The sequence below is a fragment of the Cupressus sempervirens genome, chromosome 8 (genome assembly GCF_028749045.1).
Source record: "Cupressus sempervirens isolate cs-2001-9-10 chromosome 8, ASM2874904v1, whole genome shotgun sequence".
Taxonomy (NCBI): Eukaryota; Viridiplantae; Streptophyta; class Pinopsida; order Cupressales; family Cupressaceae; genus Cupressus; species Cupressus sempervirens.
The window spans coordinates 294,829,771-294,851,933 of NC_143125.1; the positions used below are offsets into that span (position 1 = coordinate 294,829,771).

At 33.9% G+C, this 22,163-nt stretch overlaps 1 protein-coding gene across 1 annotated transcript in view; it reads right to left on the reverse strand.

Moving 5' to 3' along the window:
- LOC149542587 (uncharacterized) overlaps positions 1 to 22,163 on the reverse strand; it is a 230,419-nt gene that overhangs the window by 192,739 nt on the left and 15,517 nt on the right. The window contains exon 3 of the mRNA XM_089797485.1: positions 4,511 to 4,584. Coding sequence (XP_089653611.1) covers positions 4,511 to 4,584 — 74 coding nt within the window. The remainder of the gene's footprint in view (positions 1 to 4,510; positions 4,585 to 22,163) is intronic.

The following is a 22,163-nucleotide window of genomic DNA, read 5'->3' on the forward strand; positions in this document are numbered from 1 at the left end:
CTGCTTGGGAGCTTGAGGATATTCCGCAACACCCTAGATTGTGACTTGGGGACAGGCAATCTTGGGTAGGGAGGACTGTAATGTCCCCATTTTAGTAGGATCCTGAAGTTTGCGTTTGTCAACTCATCATTGCAACCCTCGTGAGTTGATGTTTGGTTTTAAGGGTCCTTGTTGCAGATTTTCTATTTTTGGACTTCTTATTTTTAGTAAGTCACTTTTGGTCGGTTACTATTTTTAGTAGGACAGTTCTGGCCAGGGTGGTTGCCTAGCATTTTTGCTCTTGCTCTCCAAATCGATTATTTTGTGAAGTCATATTTATTTCAATTTTAATGAGACTTAATGAATATTTTATGCACTTTTAATTATTGTTGAGCTTTATATTATAAAGTAATTGGACTTTTTATTATAAAGCACAAAAAGCATTATAAATATGACTTCATTTGGGATAATTAATCATCTTGAATATTATATCTTTTAATTGATTATTTGGCTGAGGGTTTTGGATTACTCTGAAGTTGTTTGCAAATTGTTACTGAGGTAAAGCGATTTGCCTATTCCCCTTACTGTTCCCTCTGTATCTAGGGTGGAATTCGTTTGCATTGGTTGTTGATCGAATTGGGAGTAATTGGTAGCTGAGAATTGTTCGAAGATCTATGATTGCAATTGGGAGTTGTTCATTGTACATTTGAGGGAGATCATTTTCCTTCTCTAGCTGCAATTTGAATACATTCAGAGGTACCTGTCATTGGGCAGCTTAAATTGCATTGTGCAGGCCAAGAACTGTGATTGCAAGGGAGAATTTCACACCTGTGATATGCTAAGGGAAGTGACTGGTGTTTTAAGAGCTGGCCGATCCTCGTTAGGGCCTGAGTTTGAGTATTTATGATCTGCATTTTCAATTTGAGGCTCACATCTGGAGTGGAGGGTCTGAAATCAGCAATATAAAATCGGTGTGGGGGTTCTAATCAATTATCACCAGTATTTGTGTGGAAAGCAGCAACTACACAAGCCTGCATTTACAATAAGGAGGGAAGAGTCCAATCAAAGAGCTGGAGTCTAATTCTGGGAATAAATTATTGCAAATCAACAGGTTCCCTCTCCATTGTATGCTCATTTGTAAATTTCAAATCATAATTATATAGTATTGAGAGTAGCTTGTTTTGCATTGTTATCAATTGTCTTTCTTGAGCATATGTCACCTAATTCATCAGTTGGAGTACACAAAGTTCATGAGATAGAGCTATCTAGCATTGCACAAGAACACCTCTATTTACTAGACATAAGCAAGAGAATTTATATCAAAACTTTCTATATGTTACACTTTACATTATTAAACTCAAAGTTATAGAATGGAATTAATTTTTATGCGTTCTTATTTCAAATGCATGGTTGAAGATGTTTGGTACAAAGGTACCAAATCTACAAGGGATTGTAGTTTGTATCTTGATCCAGCCTTGTAGTGCTTCAGGATGTGAGCGCAACTGGAGTATGTTTGAGCACATGCAGTCCAAAAGTGCAGCAAGTTGTCAGTGCATAGGTTGAATGATCTTGTTTATGTTCATTACAAACTTCACCTCTATCACAAACAATTCTTCTACACCTACATGTCTCCTATCACTTTAGAGGAGCAAGCCAAAGTGGATCACCAGGATCAATGATCCTTTCTTCAGCAATAATATGACTTAGCATGGGTTAATCAAATGGATCAAGAGGCAGAGGCAGTAGCCATGGCAAAGGAGGTTAGAGCACAAGGACACCCATTGGAGGATCCTAAAGGTAATGTGGATGTCATTGAGCATGAGCCTAGGAACAGATATCATGACTAAAAATCATCTAAGACCTATCTTAGGCGCACACATAGGAGGGTTAAGGTATAAGTAATATAGACTCCTCTGAGTAATAAAAGCTCCTCTAAGCAATAGACCTATATTTTATTTTGAAATTCATTTGCAAAATTTGATGTCATCAATTTCATAAGTTTTGCAGACATTTGATATTATTTATATTTCTGGTGCTTTATTTCCTTCTACTACAATTTGCATTTATATCATGTGATCAATGTGTACTTGTCTATGTGCTCAACCCAACTTCTACTTGATGAGAATATTGTCTTTAAAATAATAACAACACTAACAATGATAATAAAAAAACCGAAGTTGAACTAAGAAGTGAAAGTCTCCTTAAATAAGAGATTACAAAGATCTTTCCATAATGAATAAGATTGACATCTCAAAAAAGCGAAGGATAAGAGGTCAACTAGAGAATTGAAGATAGTTTCTAAAAACTATCTTAATAACACAACTGACCATTAAAAATTTTAAAAGACTATTAACACCATCGAGAGCTACAAGTTCCACAAGTCCCCACAGAGGCAACACTACCTTCTCCTCCCAGGCAGCAAGAATATACGGAGGTAAGAATGGAGTACAAGGAAATAGAGGTATGGGTAGAGAGTAAAGGTGGAGAGTAGCAGGATAAGGCTCCATCTACTAGTGCACAAGAAGAAGTCCTCCCACAGTCATTGTCCCACTCCACCAAAACGATTTGGTTATCCAAGGCTATACAGCAGAGGAAGAGGACCTCCACTACAGTTGAGGATGTAGACATGCTCTTGGTCAGACAATCCTTCCACTTGCCCATGGCCAATACAAAAGCACAACGGATGTCATAAGTGACACAGGTTAGGTCGGGAAGATGGAAGGCACAAATAGTTGTTCCTCCTTTATAGAAAAACATTGCTGATCTCACAACCGAGGACTACAGAATTGAAGAAATTGATCTCGAGCAGCCTACATGGGAAGGTGGCAAGGCATTGGCAAAAATGGGAATAAAACACTTGTTCAAGTGTATGGACATAGACAAAACATAGATTCAAGCCATCAAGAAGCAAAATGAGACTTTGAGGGATTTTGTCAAAAAGATAGCAAGTCCCATTAACCCTGTTAATCTAGATGTTGCATTGAAGGTTGTGCTCGAAAAGCGAGCCTCTTCCGATATTCATTCAGATTCTTTTCTTGGAACATGGTGCACAATGGAGGCAGAATTTTGCTAGTTCTAGAACTAAGTGTATAGAAAGTGTATAGAAAAAAATTGCTAACTGCATTCAATTTTTGAGAATAAAGCTAAGTCCAAAGACTTGGTTGAAAGAAAGAACAATATACTTTGAAGCAAAAGAAATTACCAAAAAAAGAGAAATCCCTATGACATAACAATGCCACATTGGTTTCCTTTTTTAATGGCATGGTTTTCCTCAAAATAAACACTTCTTCACAACAATAAAAACTCATGATTTGCATGTTAGAAAAGCTCCTTTTTTTCAAAAAGCTCTAAAAAGAACCACAATTTAACCCAAAAAAAATCACTTAAAAACAGTTCATATAATTTGTATGTATATCTTCAAGCAAATTCTTTGCTAACGTGTGTGCGATTTGTCACTACCAGAATCCATGTAATTGACTCACTTCACTAATCTTGAGATTCTAGGATACCGAACTCTGATACCATAGAAGTTTAGAACAATAAAATCACAAAGAATTACTAAAATCTTTGATTTTAAACTAAGAAGTGAAAATCTCCTTCACTAAGAGATTACAAACATCTTTTCATAACATATAAGATTGACAATTCAGAGAAGCGAAGGATAAGAGCTTAATTGAGAAATAACAGAAAGCTGCTAAAGCCTACCCTACTAACATAATTGACCATTACAAACTAAATAAGACCATGTGGTTTTAATAGTCTTCAAAACTATTCATTAATGGGGGCATGAAACAAGTTTTAAATCCTTAAAAATACCTGAATTGCCTGAATATTACAATTTGCATCTCTAAAATGTCTCGAGTTTTTCAATTCGCCAAGACTAGAGAGTCTAAGCTTGAGTCAAAATTCAGTTTGCCAAGTCCGAGACTTGTAAACACTACATCTAAGTAATTACTTTTCTCAGTATTTTATGAATCACTATTATTTAATATGAATTTAAGTTTCTGATATTTTTATGCATCAATATTAGTTGTAATAAACAACTGGACATTTTGATATAATTGAGGTCATTTATATGTACCAGAATTATTTTTTTTTCATATATATTCTTCTTTGTTTCACTAAATGATTAAAAAAAGAAACTACGCATAATGACAAGATACAATTACAGATTTCCAGATGCACCCAATATTAACACCATAACATAACTAGAAAAATATTCAAATCCAAAGATGTTTCCTCGTGGTAAAAGCATGGCTAATTTGTAAATATCTGCTTCATGTTGTATTAACAAGTGAATGGTAAAATAATATTATAACAAAATGTTGAAAAAAAAGAGTAAAAAGAATAAAATCATTTCCCTCTAACTAATAATCAAAAGATTGTTTTTAACGTGTTAAACTGCTGATTCAATTTCCGCAGACCTCTTAACAATAAATGCAAGCAATTTTCAACAAGATTAACGTGTTGTTACAAAACATCACCAATACAGAACCAACAACAAATGCATGGAAAGAAAAACATATCTTACAAGGTAGGAGAACTTGATGCTAATAGTTGCGAGTGTAGTGAATCTCCGTTTGTATTAGAGATCAAAATTACTGCCTGCATAACAACAACAACAAAATTCCAGATTGTCATTTACATAGAATGCCAAATAAGATTAACATAAACAGCACCATGTAAAACTCTCTTCCTCCTGATCAATTTACACTCATTAAAAAGGAAGTATCAAACAAATAAGGAAACTGTAAATGAATTAAAGCATGTTTATATTAAAGCTGTATATACTAATATTCAACAATAACTTATGACAATGTGGTGGAACGAGAGGTGATAGTAGAAAGGAAGGTAGAAAGAAGGCAAAAGTAATAACAAAGATTAATTCAAATATAAACCAATAGAACTTCAGAAGAGCAATGTGGGACAGGAAGGAAAAAGAAAGACAAATGGAAAATGATATGTGTAAAAGACAGCACACATAAGATAAATGGAAAATGCTGTGCATAAAAGCCAGTGCACATATAGGAAACAAAGTAGACAGCTGGCAAATATTGGAAGATAGGCATACAGATCTTTCCTAACAAGAAGTTAAATAATTACGTGCACAGTATTTGGCAAGCAAAAGAAAGATATGCAATGACAGATTCATTAATGAACACTTAGAGCACACAGAGATGAGCAGCAAAATTATGCTGTCAAGGATATAATTCATATAAAAAGTAGGAAATCACAAGATAGTGCCCAGACACCATTTGGCATGGTGCAATTCACAATTTAAGTCCATATAGGCACAAAATAATAGACCACATTGAAAACAGATAGCCAAGCGAATTATTGTTAGATTTTTACTTGTATTCATTAACATCTATGAATGCGATATCTTCATTATCACTATATGTTCACTTGTTGAGTTTTTGGCTAGGGTACGAACTTCTGGACAAGTTCAATGTGAATTTGTCAGAAGCAAACTTCTAGTTAGGACTAATTAAGCATAGTTAAATATAGATATGCATTAATTATTTGGAATTATCTTCCAACTCATCTCCTACAAGAGATTAAAAAAAAGATTCAATGGTTTGAACATAAAAACGCATCATTTTTAAGGCAAAAAATAGCACAAGATTTCGAAGCAACATTTTGCAAGTTTTTTTCATGGAAAATCACAGAAAATTTCAAGAAGAAATTGCCCCAAATTCTTCTAGGAGTCGTACAAGTTTTTTTCTTATGAAAATCACATCATATTACCACAAGTTCTTTTTTATTTCTGTTAGGTAAGCCTCTGACTAGGGAAAAAAATGAACAATTTATTTTTTCCACAACTTGGAGTTTTGTCAATAAACAATTTTTTCTTTTTTTCTTTTAATAGTACCAAATAAACTTAGGTTTGACGATTCATAGTAAGGTGCAATTAATTTCCTGCCTTGGAAATTCAAGGTGCCTTTATTGTTGTAAGAGAATTGTTGCCAACTAAGCCACAAGGTTTGAGTTCGAGTTCAAGTTCCACAACTATGAAGTTCGGATAAAGTTCATAAGGGTGAAAAAATTCAACATTAAATTTGCCTTATATAATTTTCAAAAACATATAAGTTTATCCAATATATTATCAAAATTGTTTATCATTACAAAATGATTTTAAATAAAGTTATAAATAAACATGTTAATAAAACTATTAAAGAATAAACATACCAAATAATAAATATTAATGTTTAATAAAATATATATAAAAAGAAAGTAATCTAACAATAAATAAAAATAATAATGAATAAATATTAATATTTTAGTAAATAAAATTTTAATATTCTAAACAAACCCGAATGCTTTTATATTGATAAAATAATAAATACAACATAAATTTAAATAAATTGAAAGTTAGTCCAGAACATAAAGATCATCTATCGGAGCTGGGTTTGCTCAAATAAAACATAAACAAAGGGGGGTGATCTTTTAGCATCTGCCGCTGCTGGGTCTGCTCGAAGGGAATCAATGGAAACTGCTCGCTTTGGATCTACTCCTGCCTTTGCAGAAAGTGACAACTGTTTTTTCAGCCGTACAAATTTAAGCCAAATTTTAACGAACTTATTTCATTTTTTATGAATTCACCGAAATTCGGTCCCATAGCAGAAAATTCTGAGGACTCTGACTTAGGTTGCCAAGTTATTGTAAAAGAGGGGTTGCTTCAAATTTGCAGCAATTGGGAACTCAAACAGGTAAAAGTCGTCAAGTAAAATATAATTTGATTCTTCCAATATTTCAAAGGATAATAGCCAAGGAGATGTTTAATGCTCTAATTTTTACTAGAATGAGGAGCTTCATGCTCTAATTTTTACTTGAACGAGGAGTTTGATGCTCTAATTAATCTTTTGTACAGTAAAAACATAAATAGGAAGATAAATTCTAGATCCATAGAAATGACTAAATCAGATTCAATTATCAATTAGCTAATTAAGGTCAGAACTTCATCACCAAATTCAAACAGTTGGCAAGAAGGTTAAAAATGCAAAGCTAATGAACTTAGTATTGAATGATTTCTCATTTACAAGGCAAGCATTTGTGTCCAAGAATTATTTTCCTTCTTTTCAAAGACTATGGGATGACACTATACAAGATTGAATTGGAATGGAATCAAAAATTAACAAGAAGGGTGGTGACACTAATTTAGCCCTCTTTGGACAGACAAAGAAAAGCAAAGAAATGTACCCAAAAAGGTTAAGGCAAAGGATGAGAATTCGTCCTCGTAGCCACAGAATGACTAAAGTAAAATCAATTGCATCATTGGTCATCAATGGGGTCAATATGCACAAATGTGTCCAAACAAGAAGCACAAAAGGAAGCAGCAACAAACGTACAAGGTAGCCTTTGTAGAAGTTCCAATGAACAAGTTCACTACTTGAGTTTCTATCAGCACAATTCTGACGGATGCATGGTATGTGGACAGTGAGGCATGCAGACATTTGACATCAACCTAGCAGTATTTTTCCAATTTAAAAGTACAAAACTCTAGAGTTCAAGTTGAGCTTGTTGATGATGCCAAATATCTAGTACCAATATTTGGTACATTTTCCTTTCAAAAACAACCAAGTAACTCTTTAGATTTCAATGATAATTTGTTTGTTCCTAGTCTTAGGAAGGATTTATTTTCAATTTCAGTTTTCGAAAAAATGAGCTATGTAATTGAATTCAAGATCGGCAAGTTGTTATCAAGCCAAAGGAATCTAGTTAAGATATTGCACATGTAAAAAGGTTAGAGAAGACAATCTATACAGGCTACAAGATGAACTAATTCTAACTCTGATTCATAATAATGACAATCTATGCAATTTGTGCAAAAGTGAATGTGGCATCTATATCACAAAGAGATGCCTCTTCAAAGGGAGATGGTATTGATTAGTAGTGAATATATAGAGGATGCACGCATGGCAAGTACATCAGGGCTCCTTTCCCAAGCAATGAACATAGATCTGGGAAAATTCTGAACTTCATGCATTCAAATGTTTGTGGACAAATATATTATGTCTCCTTTATTAACTAGTTCTGTCCCAAGACTGCATTATGTTGGTGTAAACAAGGGTTTTCCCTATTCAGTTTACCCCTTTGTGGTATGAAGAAAGCACATTATCTGACGTGTTCCTAGTTAGGCCCTTTTCACACAAGTTCACATGTAAACTTTACAGATATAATATGAACATTTTTACGAACACCTGGGTATCATGTGATCTTATCCTATCTTATAGTTGTACCTAGTTGTCTCATTGCATAGGATCAAAAAACTTGTCACAATCCTAGTTATTCCAATTTATCAATTTTTCACATATAAGCAAGCATGATATGTACAATTAATTCCATCATGCCCATGATCAGGCAATATTTTGCTCTTACTACTTGCTTGTGGAAGGCATCTTTGGGTTTTGTGGGTTATTCAAGAGGATTGAGTCCATTGGAGACACTCACATGGTACCAAAGCTTCGCATCTGCAAGCCTCTTCTCAAATCTGGGAGATAATCAAATATGAGCATTCTTAGGATGCAAATCCTGTTGGATCATGAACAGTTGGGCATGCTCTTTTCCTGCATCATATGATGACCCGGAGCATGTTGGTGTAATTCTAAGCTCACCGTGGAGTCTGAAAAATCCAAAGCAGCCAGATTTGGATTTTGTTCCACTTAATTTGACCAGCACATGACATAGTCGTAGACCAAGGTTTAAAGCTCAGATCTAATGAACAGCTTTTTATTGAAGCACTCTCGGCCCAAACAAACCTTGTCATTGCTTTTAGAAGGCCAAAAAAAGCCCTTTAATTCAATAAAAAAAAATTGCCCTATTTTAGTAAAAGAAAAATCTAAGGCAAAAAAGTTACACCAAAAATTTATGCCTTCAAGCCAAATTGGGCCCTTTTTCAAAACAAGCATAACTTCTGATCCAAGAATCAAATTTTTTAAAACACGATATCATTGATAAGCAAGTTTTGTGCACTTTGCATTTGATGTAGGTTTTTATATTGGACTTTGCCAATTAAATTTAGTTCTTTATTTTTGGCTTCCAACCTCACAACATTTTACCTCCATCTCCAATTTTTGGGAATCTTGTATTGTTGGAAAGGTATTGAGGAGCTATATCAAGCCGTTTATGCTCTAGACTCTGTCATGGTTATATTTTATTGAAATTTTGTAATATTTGCATTTTAAGTATTACTTGCTCATGTTGACACTCGGAAAGTTTTGTTTTGATCAAAACACTTTATTTGTAATGTCCCTTTCCATCTAGTATGTCAATGCTTAAGTTTCACTAGCCTATTTTATTCTCATAGGCTACAGCTTAATATATTTGAGGAGATAAAATAGTAATTATTATGGATGGACTTTGAATTTTAAGAATATAAGTTTTTTCTAATTAATTAATATTATTAGTGATGACTTTGAAAAGCCTACTTCCACTTAAACCATTTAAATATTTTAAACCTAAGTCAAATGTTCTTAAGTCAATTGATGGCCTTTTTCGGAGGGCACTTAAATAAATTTTGACCTCTTGGTTTTAGATTGGAATGTAATTGAAACATAGAAGTGTTAGTCATTGGGGGAAAGGGGGGCATAGAGGAATATCGCTGATTTTAGGGTTCCATTGTTCATTTTTAATGCAACTTTCTACAATCATCGTCGTGTGAGTTTTCCATACCCCATGACAAAAACCCTAAAACATTTGGTTAACTGGACGAGTATCTAGATTATATATCTTGGTGAATGTGTTTCATCCATAGTGTCAATCTATGGCTCAGTCTTAGGTTGGATTTCGTGATTGTTACTTATAGAAGATGTGCACAGGATGTCAAGCAAAATATTGAGACTTTGCAAGTTGAGTTTGATGCCATAATGGATGCTTCTTGCACATGGACTCATCATACCCCATAGAAAACAGTTTTCCTTCAAGTTCTAAGATTATTTTAGTAGATAGTTGTTGAACTCCTTCAGTGTGACACAAATGATTGGTGTTCCTGCTACCAAATGGATTCGAACTAAGGCAATTAGAGTGGCTTGTGATTTTTGAAGTCACCGAGCTTGGTTTTGCACAATAGCAATTCTATGTTTGGCTATGTCAATTTGCAGATGATAATTGTAAATCTAGGATTTAACTATTAGATATGTTAAAGATGTAATGCCAATTGTTATGTGAAACAAAGTTGACTTTAGGTATATTTTGATCTACATTAGCAGTAAATATTCTGTAAAAGCTTTAATTTTCCTATACCAGATTTAGTATCATTGACTACTTTGGTATTTTCCTTAAAATGTTTGTTATTATATTCACTTCTTTATTATGCTGAAAGTGTTCCCTCTGTGAAGTTCTACAACCTCCAAATTACATCATCAAAGGTTGAAAGCGTATAATGGAAAATGGTAATCGATGCTAAGAAGTAGATTACTAGAATAAGCCATGAAGAGACATGTCCCTTCGTGGGACATGTCTATTTGTCAATTAGATAGTTAATATAATAACAAATTTAATCATAGTATGTGTGTGTGTGTGTGTGTGTGTGTGTGTGTGTGCGTGTATCATTATTATATTAATTTATTTCATATAACAATGGACTTATTTCTCAAATATAATGATGACATTTATATAAATTATATCTCATATATAATTTTATATAGGTTTATCTGACAGAAGCTACCAAACGTTAACACTTTTAACTGTGTGCTTGAATTTTTGATTGGTTCTTTAACTCGTTGTCTTAGTTCCTGTCACCATATGAAAAGACATGGAGAATGACGCACGCGATCCAGCCCTCACTACTCTTGCATAAGCCACATAGCTTAAATGAGAAAAAAAAAGGATTTCAAATTTTATTGCACTTATCTAAAAACCTCATTAATCATATCAATCGTTTCCTCCATTTCAGTGCTAGGTACTCATTTCTGATTTATAAACCTATTTGTTGTTTACAATTGAATAAATTTTGTTTTATATGAAAATAAAAATCAGTCCAACTCCAAAATGGCCAGAAGCAATTGTTCACTTTTTTAAGCGATGTAATTTTTAATTTAAAAATTTCATAAACAATTATAATTTAATCACACTAATAGCAACTAAACCATTAAGAAAAAAATGGCGCACTCTTCTCTTCACGCAAACTCCGCTCTTTATGGGAACTTTGCTCAAGTTACAGAAAATTTGATTTCAACCCTTTCTCATATAGCAATCCCTACGAAGTTCAAAACCTTTTCTTCAAACCAGGCAATACAGCAGACGTAATTTTCAAAACCTAAATATGCAAAAGGAAAAGCTTTGGTATCAGCAAATAAATTTATATCTTACATACCGTAGATGATGATGGACGGATTATAAAAGAACCAAGCTCGACAATACAAGTGAATCCAGCGAAGAATTTATATAGCAAATTCAAGCAACAGGAAACGTTCTTTTCAAAAACAAAATATGTAAACCAGATCAAAAGGGATGGATCTTAGCTCACAGGAAGAAAGGAAGCAGGTTTAGTAACCCTAATTTCCCCCAAAATAATAAGGATAAAACCTCTCTTCAGAATATTGCTCCCCAGATCCAATCTAAAGAACAATATATTCATAATCCCTATATCCCTCCACACCGTAGATTTAAGCATTTTAGGAATCATTCATCTGGCCCTCTTCTTAAATCAGATTTGTCTGTTAAAAAAAACCCTAAATTGCATCATCCTTATATCTATAGAGCAAATCACTCAAATCAAAATGAGGAGAATATACTTGTTATTAGAAATCAAGTGAGTGAGGACCGTTTGACAAATTGTGTTAATTGTGGACTGTATGCATACTGGAATCGACCCAGTTCAAAAAATATTAAGATGATCCATTGGCTGGAAGATTTCTGCAAATCACAGGTAAGTATTTCCCTTATAGTTATTTCTAATAAATTATATTATATTCATTGTAAATTCGAAGATGTTAAGAAAGAATTTCTTTCAGTTTCAGTCTACTTTTTTAAGGGTTATTCAATCAAATTCATAAATTGGGAACCACATTTTAATGAATCAGAAGTCCATAAATTTTTAGCTCCTACTTGGATTGAAATAGAATCTATTTTTCCAGAATTGGATCATGTAGAAATTATCAGGCGTATTGGATCAAATATAGGAGACTTAATAGGTATAAAAGCAAAATCTAACAAACTTACTAATATCAGAATGCTTATCAATCTAAACTTAAAACTCTCTAATTTCAAACCTATCAAACTAATTACCAATAAATCGATCTACAATCTTAAAATTTCCAAATACAAAGGTCATATATCTGACATTATTAATATAACTAATTCATCTATCAGAAATTCTCCACAGTTTCCAAAATATTCTGAACTTAAAGAAATTTTCCCATTAATATATATTTATAATAAAAATAATAACTATTACCCAGAAGATATGGAACAATCAAAATGAAGTATATTGGAAAAGCCAATAGAGACAAGTTAGAATCAAGAGACTGAAGAAGGAGAATTTTTGGATAATGTCTCAATTACAAAAATTCCAGCAAACAGGGCACTTTCAGGTATCAAGAATATTAAGAATATTAAAGAGAATCAAGTCAACATAGCCATTTTAGATACCCTTCAACAATGCAGTCAATGTAATAAACAAAACCTATATATCAAAGATATAAAGGAAAATTTGGTTCAATACAAAAGACCCACTCATGACATCCTACTTATACAAAATCATATCAGTGACCAAATTATCCTATGGGAGAAAGCACATAAAAACCACTTTTCATGCAATATGGGAGTAAAGGAAACAATCCAAACAGAAAAGGCACATCAGGATTTAGAACTAGAAAAATGAAATCTCAGATTCTCAGTTCAAGATATAAACCTAGGATTTAATAATACCGTGATTATAGAGCATCAGAACATGGAAGGGGAATCAACAGAAACCAAGAAACTTCGGCATAAGAGTATTCACAGTACACCTATAGAAAAGGAGGGAAACTTAATGACAAATATAACAAGGAATGCAGGACATAGCATCCAAACAAAGAACATAACATACAGGAAAAGAACAAAAGAAAGAAAGAAAAAATTTCATAAGTTTTGGCAAACTCCTCCAAATGGGAAAGATCCCTTTGAACCAAGTACCTCAGAAAATAACCCTAGAAAAACAGAAGAGCAGGAATGGGAAGGCATTCTGGTAGAAGTAGAAGCTTATATAACAGATAACAGGATCAAAGACAAAGCAAAAGAAATATCTAGAAACAGAGAAGATAATAAAGGAATATTGATAGGATGTTGGGATCAATTTGGAGTACAAGGTAATCTGAACTTCAAAGCAGATTTGTCCCCACAATATAATGACCAATTTCCAGAAGCAAACAAGTTAATGGCTCAGCAAGAATTCAACAACTGTAGTGGTAAAATATTTAGAGAATTAACAGAAGAGGAAGAAGAGATAGAGGAGAAACCAATTGAGAATAGTATTAATAATGCTAAAGATAATATGGACTCCCTTGGACTAGTTTGTAATATGGAAGGAAATAAAAAACCATTTTGTGGTAAAGTCAACAAAGAGAGAGGGGGGAAGACTCTTGCAGAATTAAGATCAGAAACTGGGAATGTTGAAAATCAGAGAAAGAGCCATGAAATTTTGAAATTTGGGAAGGGGAAGGTCCTTCCCTCAGAGCAATGAAGATAACTACCTGGAATGTTAGGGGCTTAAATGCCCCTAACAAAAAACGTTTATTAAAGTGAAATTTTATTTTATTTGAATCAGATATAATACTAATTTAGGAAATCAAATTAAGTAAAACAGAAGGAGATCCGCTCAGTAGAAAACTAGAGATATGGAGAATAGGCTTAATTCAATCAGAAGGAGCTTCATGTGGCATAAGTATTATATGGGACCTAAGGAAAATTGAGTATTCTAAAGGATCTATTGGAAAAAATTGGCTAAGTGGAAGAATTAAAAGCTATAAAGAAAGCTTGCAATTTAGCATCATCAATGTATATGGTCCTACTCAAACTACTAGTAAAAGAGCAGTATGGCAAGAAATCAGCTCTTATATAAATGGTCATCCTTCGGAAGAGTTTTGGATGGAAGGGGACTTAAATGCATTCTTAAATTTAGAAGAAAAACAAGGAGGATCTCAATTTATATCACAAACAATGCTAGACTTTCAGAACTAGATAAATAATGACAACTTGTTGGATTGTGCTCCCTCAAATGGCACTTATACTTGATATAATAGAAGAAAAGTGTTTTGCCAAATAGCAAAAAGGCTTGATCGATTTTTGTTCAAAGGAGATCTCAGAAAACTAGATCATGCAGTACAAGCCTTGATTCTTCCATTTTCAGGATTTGATCACTTCCCTGTCAGACTAGAAATACCCGAATAGCAAAAGCCATCCAGAAACCCTTTCAAATGTGAAAAAAATGCAGTTCCAAGATTAGAGATTCATGATGAACATAAAACAATGGTGGTCAGAAGGACACTTTGAAGGTTCAAAAATGTTTTGCTTCATATCTAAACTAAAAATGTTAAAAGAAAATATTTTAATATGGAATGAAACTAACTTTAACAACATTTTCAAAGATAAACTAAAAACAGAAGAAGAATTGGAAAAATTAAATAATCAAATCATCAAAGGAGGATTAGACAACACTAAATATATAAAAGAAAAAGATCTTTTATCAAAACAACAATCAATATTAGCAAAAGAAGAATCTTTTAAAAATCAAGGGAAATTTTCAAAATTGGTTAACAAATGGGGATCGTAATACTAAATTTTTTCACAACAGCACTATTAATAATAGAAATTTTAATAGAATATCAAAAACTAATGATGCACTAGGCAATAACATTGAGGACCCACAACAGATAGCAAAACATTTCGTTAATTATTACACAAAAAATTCTAAACAACTATGAATATTCAAATTTGGAAGCTCAACAAAGTATGTTAACTTCTATCCCAAAAACTAATCTCAAGGGAAGATAATAAAATATTAAACAAAGCCTTCTCCAAAGAAGAAATTAAAAAAACACTATTTAATCTTCACTCAAATAAATCTCCAGGGCCAAATGGCTTTCAAGCCTTCTTTTTTCTATTGTGACATTCTAGGTGAAGACCTTTGGAAAGCATTAGAAGCTACGAGAAATTCAGGGTTGCTATTAGCTGAAATTAATAATACCTTATTAGCTTTAATACCCAAAAAAGTCAATCATACTGACCCTAGTGATTATAGGCCCATTGCGTTATGTAATACTATTTACAAAATTCTCACTAAAGCATTAGCCAATAGACTCAAGGTCCTTTTACCCAAACTTATTTCTGAAGAATAAACGGGTCTTATGCCTAATAGATCAATTTTAGATGGTATCATCATCATTCAAGAAGTGATTCATTCAACACAAGTTTATAAAAAATCTTGTATCCTTATGAATTAAGATATCCAAAAAGCATATGATAAAGTAGACTGGAGATTCATGTTTAAATCCTTTGAAGCCTTTGGTTTCTCAAAACAATGGATCAATCTAATTTATAATTGTATTGCTACACCTAAAATCTCTCTTTTGATTAACGGCTCTCTGGAATTTTTTTAGCATATTAAAAGGAATAAGACCAGGAGACCCAATAACTCCTTTCTTATTTATTATAATGGTAGAAGCCTTTGATAGAATTATTGAAAAAGCACAATCAGAATCTATTATCAAAGGAGCCACTATTGCGGAAGGTATTCCCAATATTACGCACCAACAATTTGCTGACAATTCTATTCTCCCTGGGGAAAGTTCAATGGAAGAAGCTCGCAACTTCAAACAAATCATTAACAAATATATGGAAGCATCTGGGCAAAAAGTTAACGAAGATAATCAGAAATTTATTTTTTGAACACAAACCTGATAATAGAAAAAAATATATGTCAACTCATGGGATATAAGCACGACTCCTTCCCATGCAAATATTTAAGAATTCAATGAGAAAAAAGTTATAAGGACTCTAAATCCTGGAACCCTATAATAGAAAAAATAGATAAAAATTTGGAAAATTGGAAGGGGAAGTGGTTAACCAAGGCAGGTAGAACAACCAAAATCAAACCCGTTCTTTCTGCTATTCCTATTTATCAAATGTCTTGTTTACCATTACCTAGTGGGGTTAAAAAGAACCTAGATAAGAAAATGAAAGACTTCTTCTGGAGCAAGTTAGAAGAAATGAAAAAGCAAGCTCTCATTCGATGGGAGACCATTTGTAGACCCAAAAATTACGATGGTCTAGGTATTATAAATTTAAATTGGCAAAATGAGGCTTTGGGAGCCAAGCTAGTCTGGGGGCTTTTTCAAGAAAAAGATAGCAAATGGGCAAGCATCTTATATCATAAATATCTCTCAGCAACCAACCCATTCTGGGGGTTTTTCAGGACAAAGATAGCAAATGGGCAAGCATCCTATATCATAAATATCTCTCAACAACCAACCCATTATTTTTCTTTTGAACCTCTAATCCCCCTAAGGGTTCTAGAACATGGAATTTTATGATGCAATGCCGCCCTCTCATTTGCAAGTATCTAACTTGGGACACAAGAGATAGAAGTAGTGCTTTATTCAAGGAAGATTCTTGGGATTGGCTCCCAAGAACCGATAAGATGAATCTTTCCCCAAATATCAAAGATACATTATCAAATCTTTGGGGCTCTACATTTAGAGATTATCAAAATATTGTTAATACCCCTGATAATACGCTCAAATGTGAGTGGAAATTAGTCACCCAAACAAATTTATCAGAATCTGAAGAAACACAATATGATAACTTTATAAATTTATGCATAGCTAATCATAAAAATAGAAATGATAAATTAATTTGGGAAGCCTCAAAAGATGGAAACTATAAAGTTAAATTAGGTTATGAACATATTACTAATTCTCAAATATGGGACTCGATAGAAATCTCATTAGAATTATGTTGGGACTTAGCTTGCATACCCAGAGTTGACATTTTTTTATGTGTTGCAATTCAAAATAGAATCCTAACAACGGATAGATTTAGAAAATTGGGATTTGAAGGGCCTTCACGATGCGCTCTTTGTAAAAACAACTTAGAAACAGTTGAACGTATATTATTCAACTACCCATTCACTAGAGTTTGTTGGTTATGGCTATTTAACAAATTAAATTGGCATTCAACCTTTCAAAACAATCTTCTTGATCACTTGACAAGTTGGCAAAAGAAAGGATCTTCCAAAATATATAATGACTTATGGAAAATCTCCCCATCAATTCTATTATGGGAAATTTGGAAAGAAATAAACCAAAGAATCTTCCTAAATAAGAAACTATCCATCTCAACCCTCCAAAACAAAATCAAAGCAAGTATCATTAAAAATATCAATAACAATCTTAGAAACTCAGTAAAAGAAGGAACATTTTCGGAATGGGACGCTGATATGAAGAAAAATTGGCGCAATCTCATCAATCCTCCAATGCTATACTCTAAACTGATAAACAAGCTAGAGCTAATTGTAAATGGCTTCCACAACCAAAAGGGTGGGCCAAATTAAATTCAATGGAGCATCCCGAGGTAATCATGGAAATGCAAGCCTAGAATGTATCATTCATAATGAAAGCAAGAATGGCTAGTTAAGCATGCTAAATATTTAGGTAAGCTTACCAACAATATTGCCAAATGGAAGCATTAATAGAAGGGCTAAGCCTGGCTGTGAAACTTGGTATCAAGAAATTGATTATTGAAGGAGACGCTCAAATCATCTTGATGCAATTAGGAAAAATGGAACCCCAAATTGGCAACTCAACTCTAGATTAGAACAGGCTTTAGATTGAATTAATAAACTAGAATCAATTCAGATTATGCATATTTATAGGGAAGGAAACAAAAATGCGGACACTTTAGCAAATTCAAGAGCTGACGGTAGTAATATACTCATTAAAAACACCATTCAAACAGTATAAAATGAATAAAACAATTAATTCACAAATAAGAATATTTAAGCCCTAGAATGAGATTTAATATTGAATATTGAATCAATTACAAGATGTAACCAAATCCCAAGCAGTTATGAACCTCCATCGTTTTCGTTTACCCTTCCAGTAGTTATCCCATTCCTATAAGTTAGCTCTTTTGGCCTCACCAATTCATATACATTTTGGGCTGAAGCCATGTCTACCCCTATTATGGTCAAGGGTCTTGCACAATAGATTGCATTTGATGGCATAATAGAAGACTGAAGACTCAGCTACCCACTTTTTAGTAGTTCAGGCACTACATAGAATTATGGGTTAAAAATTCATCATTAATAGTGATAGATACAAAGTTAATTCAGACATTCCTGCAATGTTTATTGCTTCAGCTCTACAAGTAGATCCCGACAAAACTACAATTGAACTATTATGTAGAAGAATTTTCGAAGCATCTTACCTTCAAAATCTTGCTTTAGTCATTGCAAATATCTAGAAAGACCTAACTATCCCCAAACTTGGATTTTATCTTCAAAGAATAACAAGTAATAGGAATTCTCCTTCATATCCTATACTAGCAATCGAAGACATTGATAATTTCATTGAATGGACACCTACTATTAGAAGGAATTTGGATTTTTTGTTTCATTTTCTTCAAGTTTGTCCCCCTCCATGTCTAAATTGGATTGAAGTATTCGTTGCAGAAGATTAAATAGATGTATGGGAGTGGGATATGTACACCACTCATCTAGAGGAATCAAAAAGTATGTCAAAAGATGATATTTCAAATGAAATTAGGGCTTTATAAGTCCTAATAGTATGTACTTGGAATTAATGGGCACTAATAAAGAGGCTTTTCAATAAGTAATCATAAATACTGTTAGAAGTTGTAATCTTTCCTTGGTGTGTTTATAAACCAAGGTTAGAACTCCTTTCTTTATTGTTGTAATATATTAGGATATAAGCCAAGGTATCCTAATATATTTCTTTTTTGTCCTTTTTCCACTACATCTTATTTTGTCATCTAGTGGAATATGTGAGGACAAATATATATTGTAATTTCTAATTTTAGATTATTCCTCCTTAAGAGGAATCTCACACTTGGCCTCACACACTTATGAATGGTGGCATTCATAGACATGGGAGTTACATTCCAACTCCTCTCTCTCATCTCTATTTAAGAGATGACCCTCCTCTCTCATTCAATAACAATGAGGTTTCTTCCTCTTCTCAAATATTGTATGAGCCATTGCTCTCTTGCTCTCTCTCTTCCTTCTTAGGCTTTTCATGCCTCATTCATAATGTCACAAGGGGTTTTCTTTGCTTTCCCCTTTCCAAATATCTTGTCTCATGGTGTTGGAGCTTGAAGCTTTCTCTCTCCTATTTTATGGTAATATCTTTTCATGCATTTACTCACTTAGATTCTTTCCTGGTATTGCTTATTTACAGATTTCTTTTTCCATTTCTAACAAATACATACTAATCTTAGTTAGTTTAGGGATCATTTTTCACACCAACATATGAGTTCATTCTTCAATGATTTTCTCAACATGTAAGCCGAAGACGCAATAAATCAAGCAATTATTTCAAGATAGTATACTTCTCACTAAATCCCCAAGCATATCTTCAAACCTCATGTTAAACCTCAATTCTGACATAAATCTAATGTTGAGAATACAAATCAAGGAAAACATGTCCAAAGCGTTTTCGAAGGTACCAGTTACGAAAACTAATATTGCTTTAGTCAGTACACTTAAAAAGCGATACAGGATAATAATTATTGATCTTGGATTTCAAATTTCATCCTTTGTAATTCTTCCTCTTCAATTCATTATTACGCACTATATTTATACTTAAGGAGAGTCTTCATTATCAGTTAATTATTGTTTAGTTCTTCTCTGTCTGATTAGAGTCCCTCTGGTTTAGGTCTCTAGGCTTGATGGATACTCCAATCTGCATGAAGTCAAGTAAACAGGAGATGTCTTTTTAAGGGAAAGTTACTGAGTTAATATTTAGAATAATGGTAAATACTAAGGATGATCTACTGTTTAGATCTATTAATAGGATAGTTGGGTCAAAATTTTCTAATGTCATGGACCGCCAAAAGCATAATACAAACATTGTGGCTATGTTTGTAGCAACAGTATTGTATATTGATGAGGATAAACCAGCGATTAGGGATTTTTGCAGAAAATTCTTTAAAAGTTCGATCATTAAGGAATTGGACCTGGTTCTCAAGAATATAGATGACAATTTGTGCATTCCTAAAAGGAGTGAATATTGCGTCCATAATAAACCTGTTCAAGTTTTCCCCATTATGGAATTCAAGAATCTCCTGAGCTTCTCAGCCAGAAAGGAAGAGACTATTAGGAACTGGATGTTTCTTTTGGCCACCACTAACACTCGCATTTGTGAAGAATGTAAAGGCTTTGAGTGGTATTTGGAAGTTAAAGGTCTTATGAGATATAGGTATGTCAATATCATGTTTTGATTAAGTAAAAACAAGTTTTAAAGGACCCGAAATCTTTACAAAATAACAAAAGTCTAGAGATAAACAAGCGATGTAACCATCAGAGAAAAGCGACACAGGACAACATGAAACAAACCTCCAAAAAGAACAACCATGAGGTCACCCAAGACAGAGCTGGAAAAGACAGCAAAAGAACAGTAAAAGAACAACAACCAACCAGCTAAGAAGTCTTTATCAAGTCAACAGCCTAATCCACCAGAATATGCATATTATCAGCACCAACCTTCACCTCATCCTTCTTACTAACATCCTCATTCTTCTTAGAGTGAGCTCGGGTGTATTTGCTTGGTCCCTGAGTCTCTGCCACCAGAGGGGAGTCCTGCCCTTTGTCATTCTCATTCTGCTTCAAGAGTTTACCCACATTGTCCACCACCTGTTTGAACAATTTTTCCAAATTGCCCAGTTTAGTGTCCATTTTCAACACCTTCCCCTGAATACCACTAATCTCTTTATCCATCACCCTTTGTTTGGCCTCGAGCAATGGTATCTTATGCATGAGGTTTTTAACTTCCTCTGCATTCCCAAAACCTCTGAAAGTTTGTCTATATGTTGGCCCAATGTATTGCTGATTTGCTCCATTTCCTTGCCCAGAAACTGCATTTGTTGCTTAAGGAAGCCAATCTCCTTCAAAATTGAACCAGAGTTACCAAAAAGACCCTTGGATGACCCGAGCCCACCTTCAATATTATCATCCAAATCTGGAAGGTGCCCTTGTTCTCCAACATCCTCATTATCCGAGTCCCCATTCTTCCTAGTCTGTAACCTTTCCTCCTGTCGCCTTAAAGATTTTCTTTTCCTTTCCAACCATGAGCCAAAGGCTCATCATCAAAAGGAGGAGAAACCCAATCATCTTGAAAGCCCTTACTACCCTTTCCTTTACCTCCACTCCTCTTATTATAGTGGTCTCTCACTAATTCCTCCATGAAGTTGCTCTCCCGGTCAGAATCACCTTCCTCAACAATCCTTTTACCAGTTTCAAACTACCCAAACCCCCTTCAGCTTCATCTTGGATATCAGAATCATAACACTTATCCAGGAGACTCCCTTCCGTATCCTGGTCTACCCCTTTCAAACTGCCCCTGAGTTTCACAATTTTCTTGGACGTTAACACATTCATTATCAGGACCATACGACCCTCATGGCAAACATGCTCACAATTCGGGTCTTTTTGAATAGCCTAAGTGGAAATACTAAGAGATTGCAATAAATAAAATGGAAAATTGATCCTAACATCATGCCGAAAGTGATTCGCCAACATGAAATGGTACCCATACAGCTAAGTGAATCTCCCATCTAAAGTTAGATATTCCATTATCACAAAAAGCACAAATCGCCATGGTCGAGAAACAAAGGCCAGGTTGAAATACGAATTACCTATTTTTACTAGGCGACTTTTCTCCTGCTCTATCTCCACAAAATCATCGATGGCCCTGTCTGAGTGCTTCCTCTCCCGATAAAAAATAATCCTGTCCATGTCCAGCCTCGTGGCCTCCACAATTACTTCTTCGATAACATCCATTGGCTACTTACCAACTATCACCGAGCCATCCTTCCAAGATTTGATAAATTGGTGCGTAATAGCCGAATTGTTACCTCTAAGCCTTTCCATGTACCCTGTGAAATTGCCTCGCCTTAAAATATCCCAAACCTCCGTCTTGTTCCTCCACTTTGAGCAGCTTGCCGGCTCCACCCTTTTCCTTTTTCCTCCC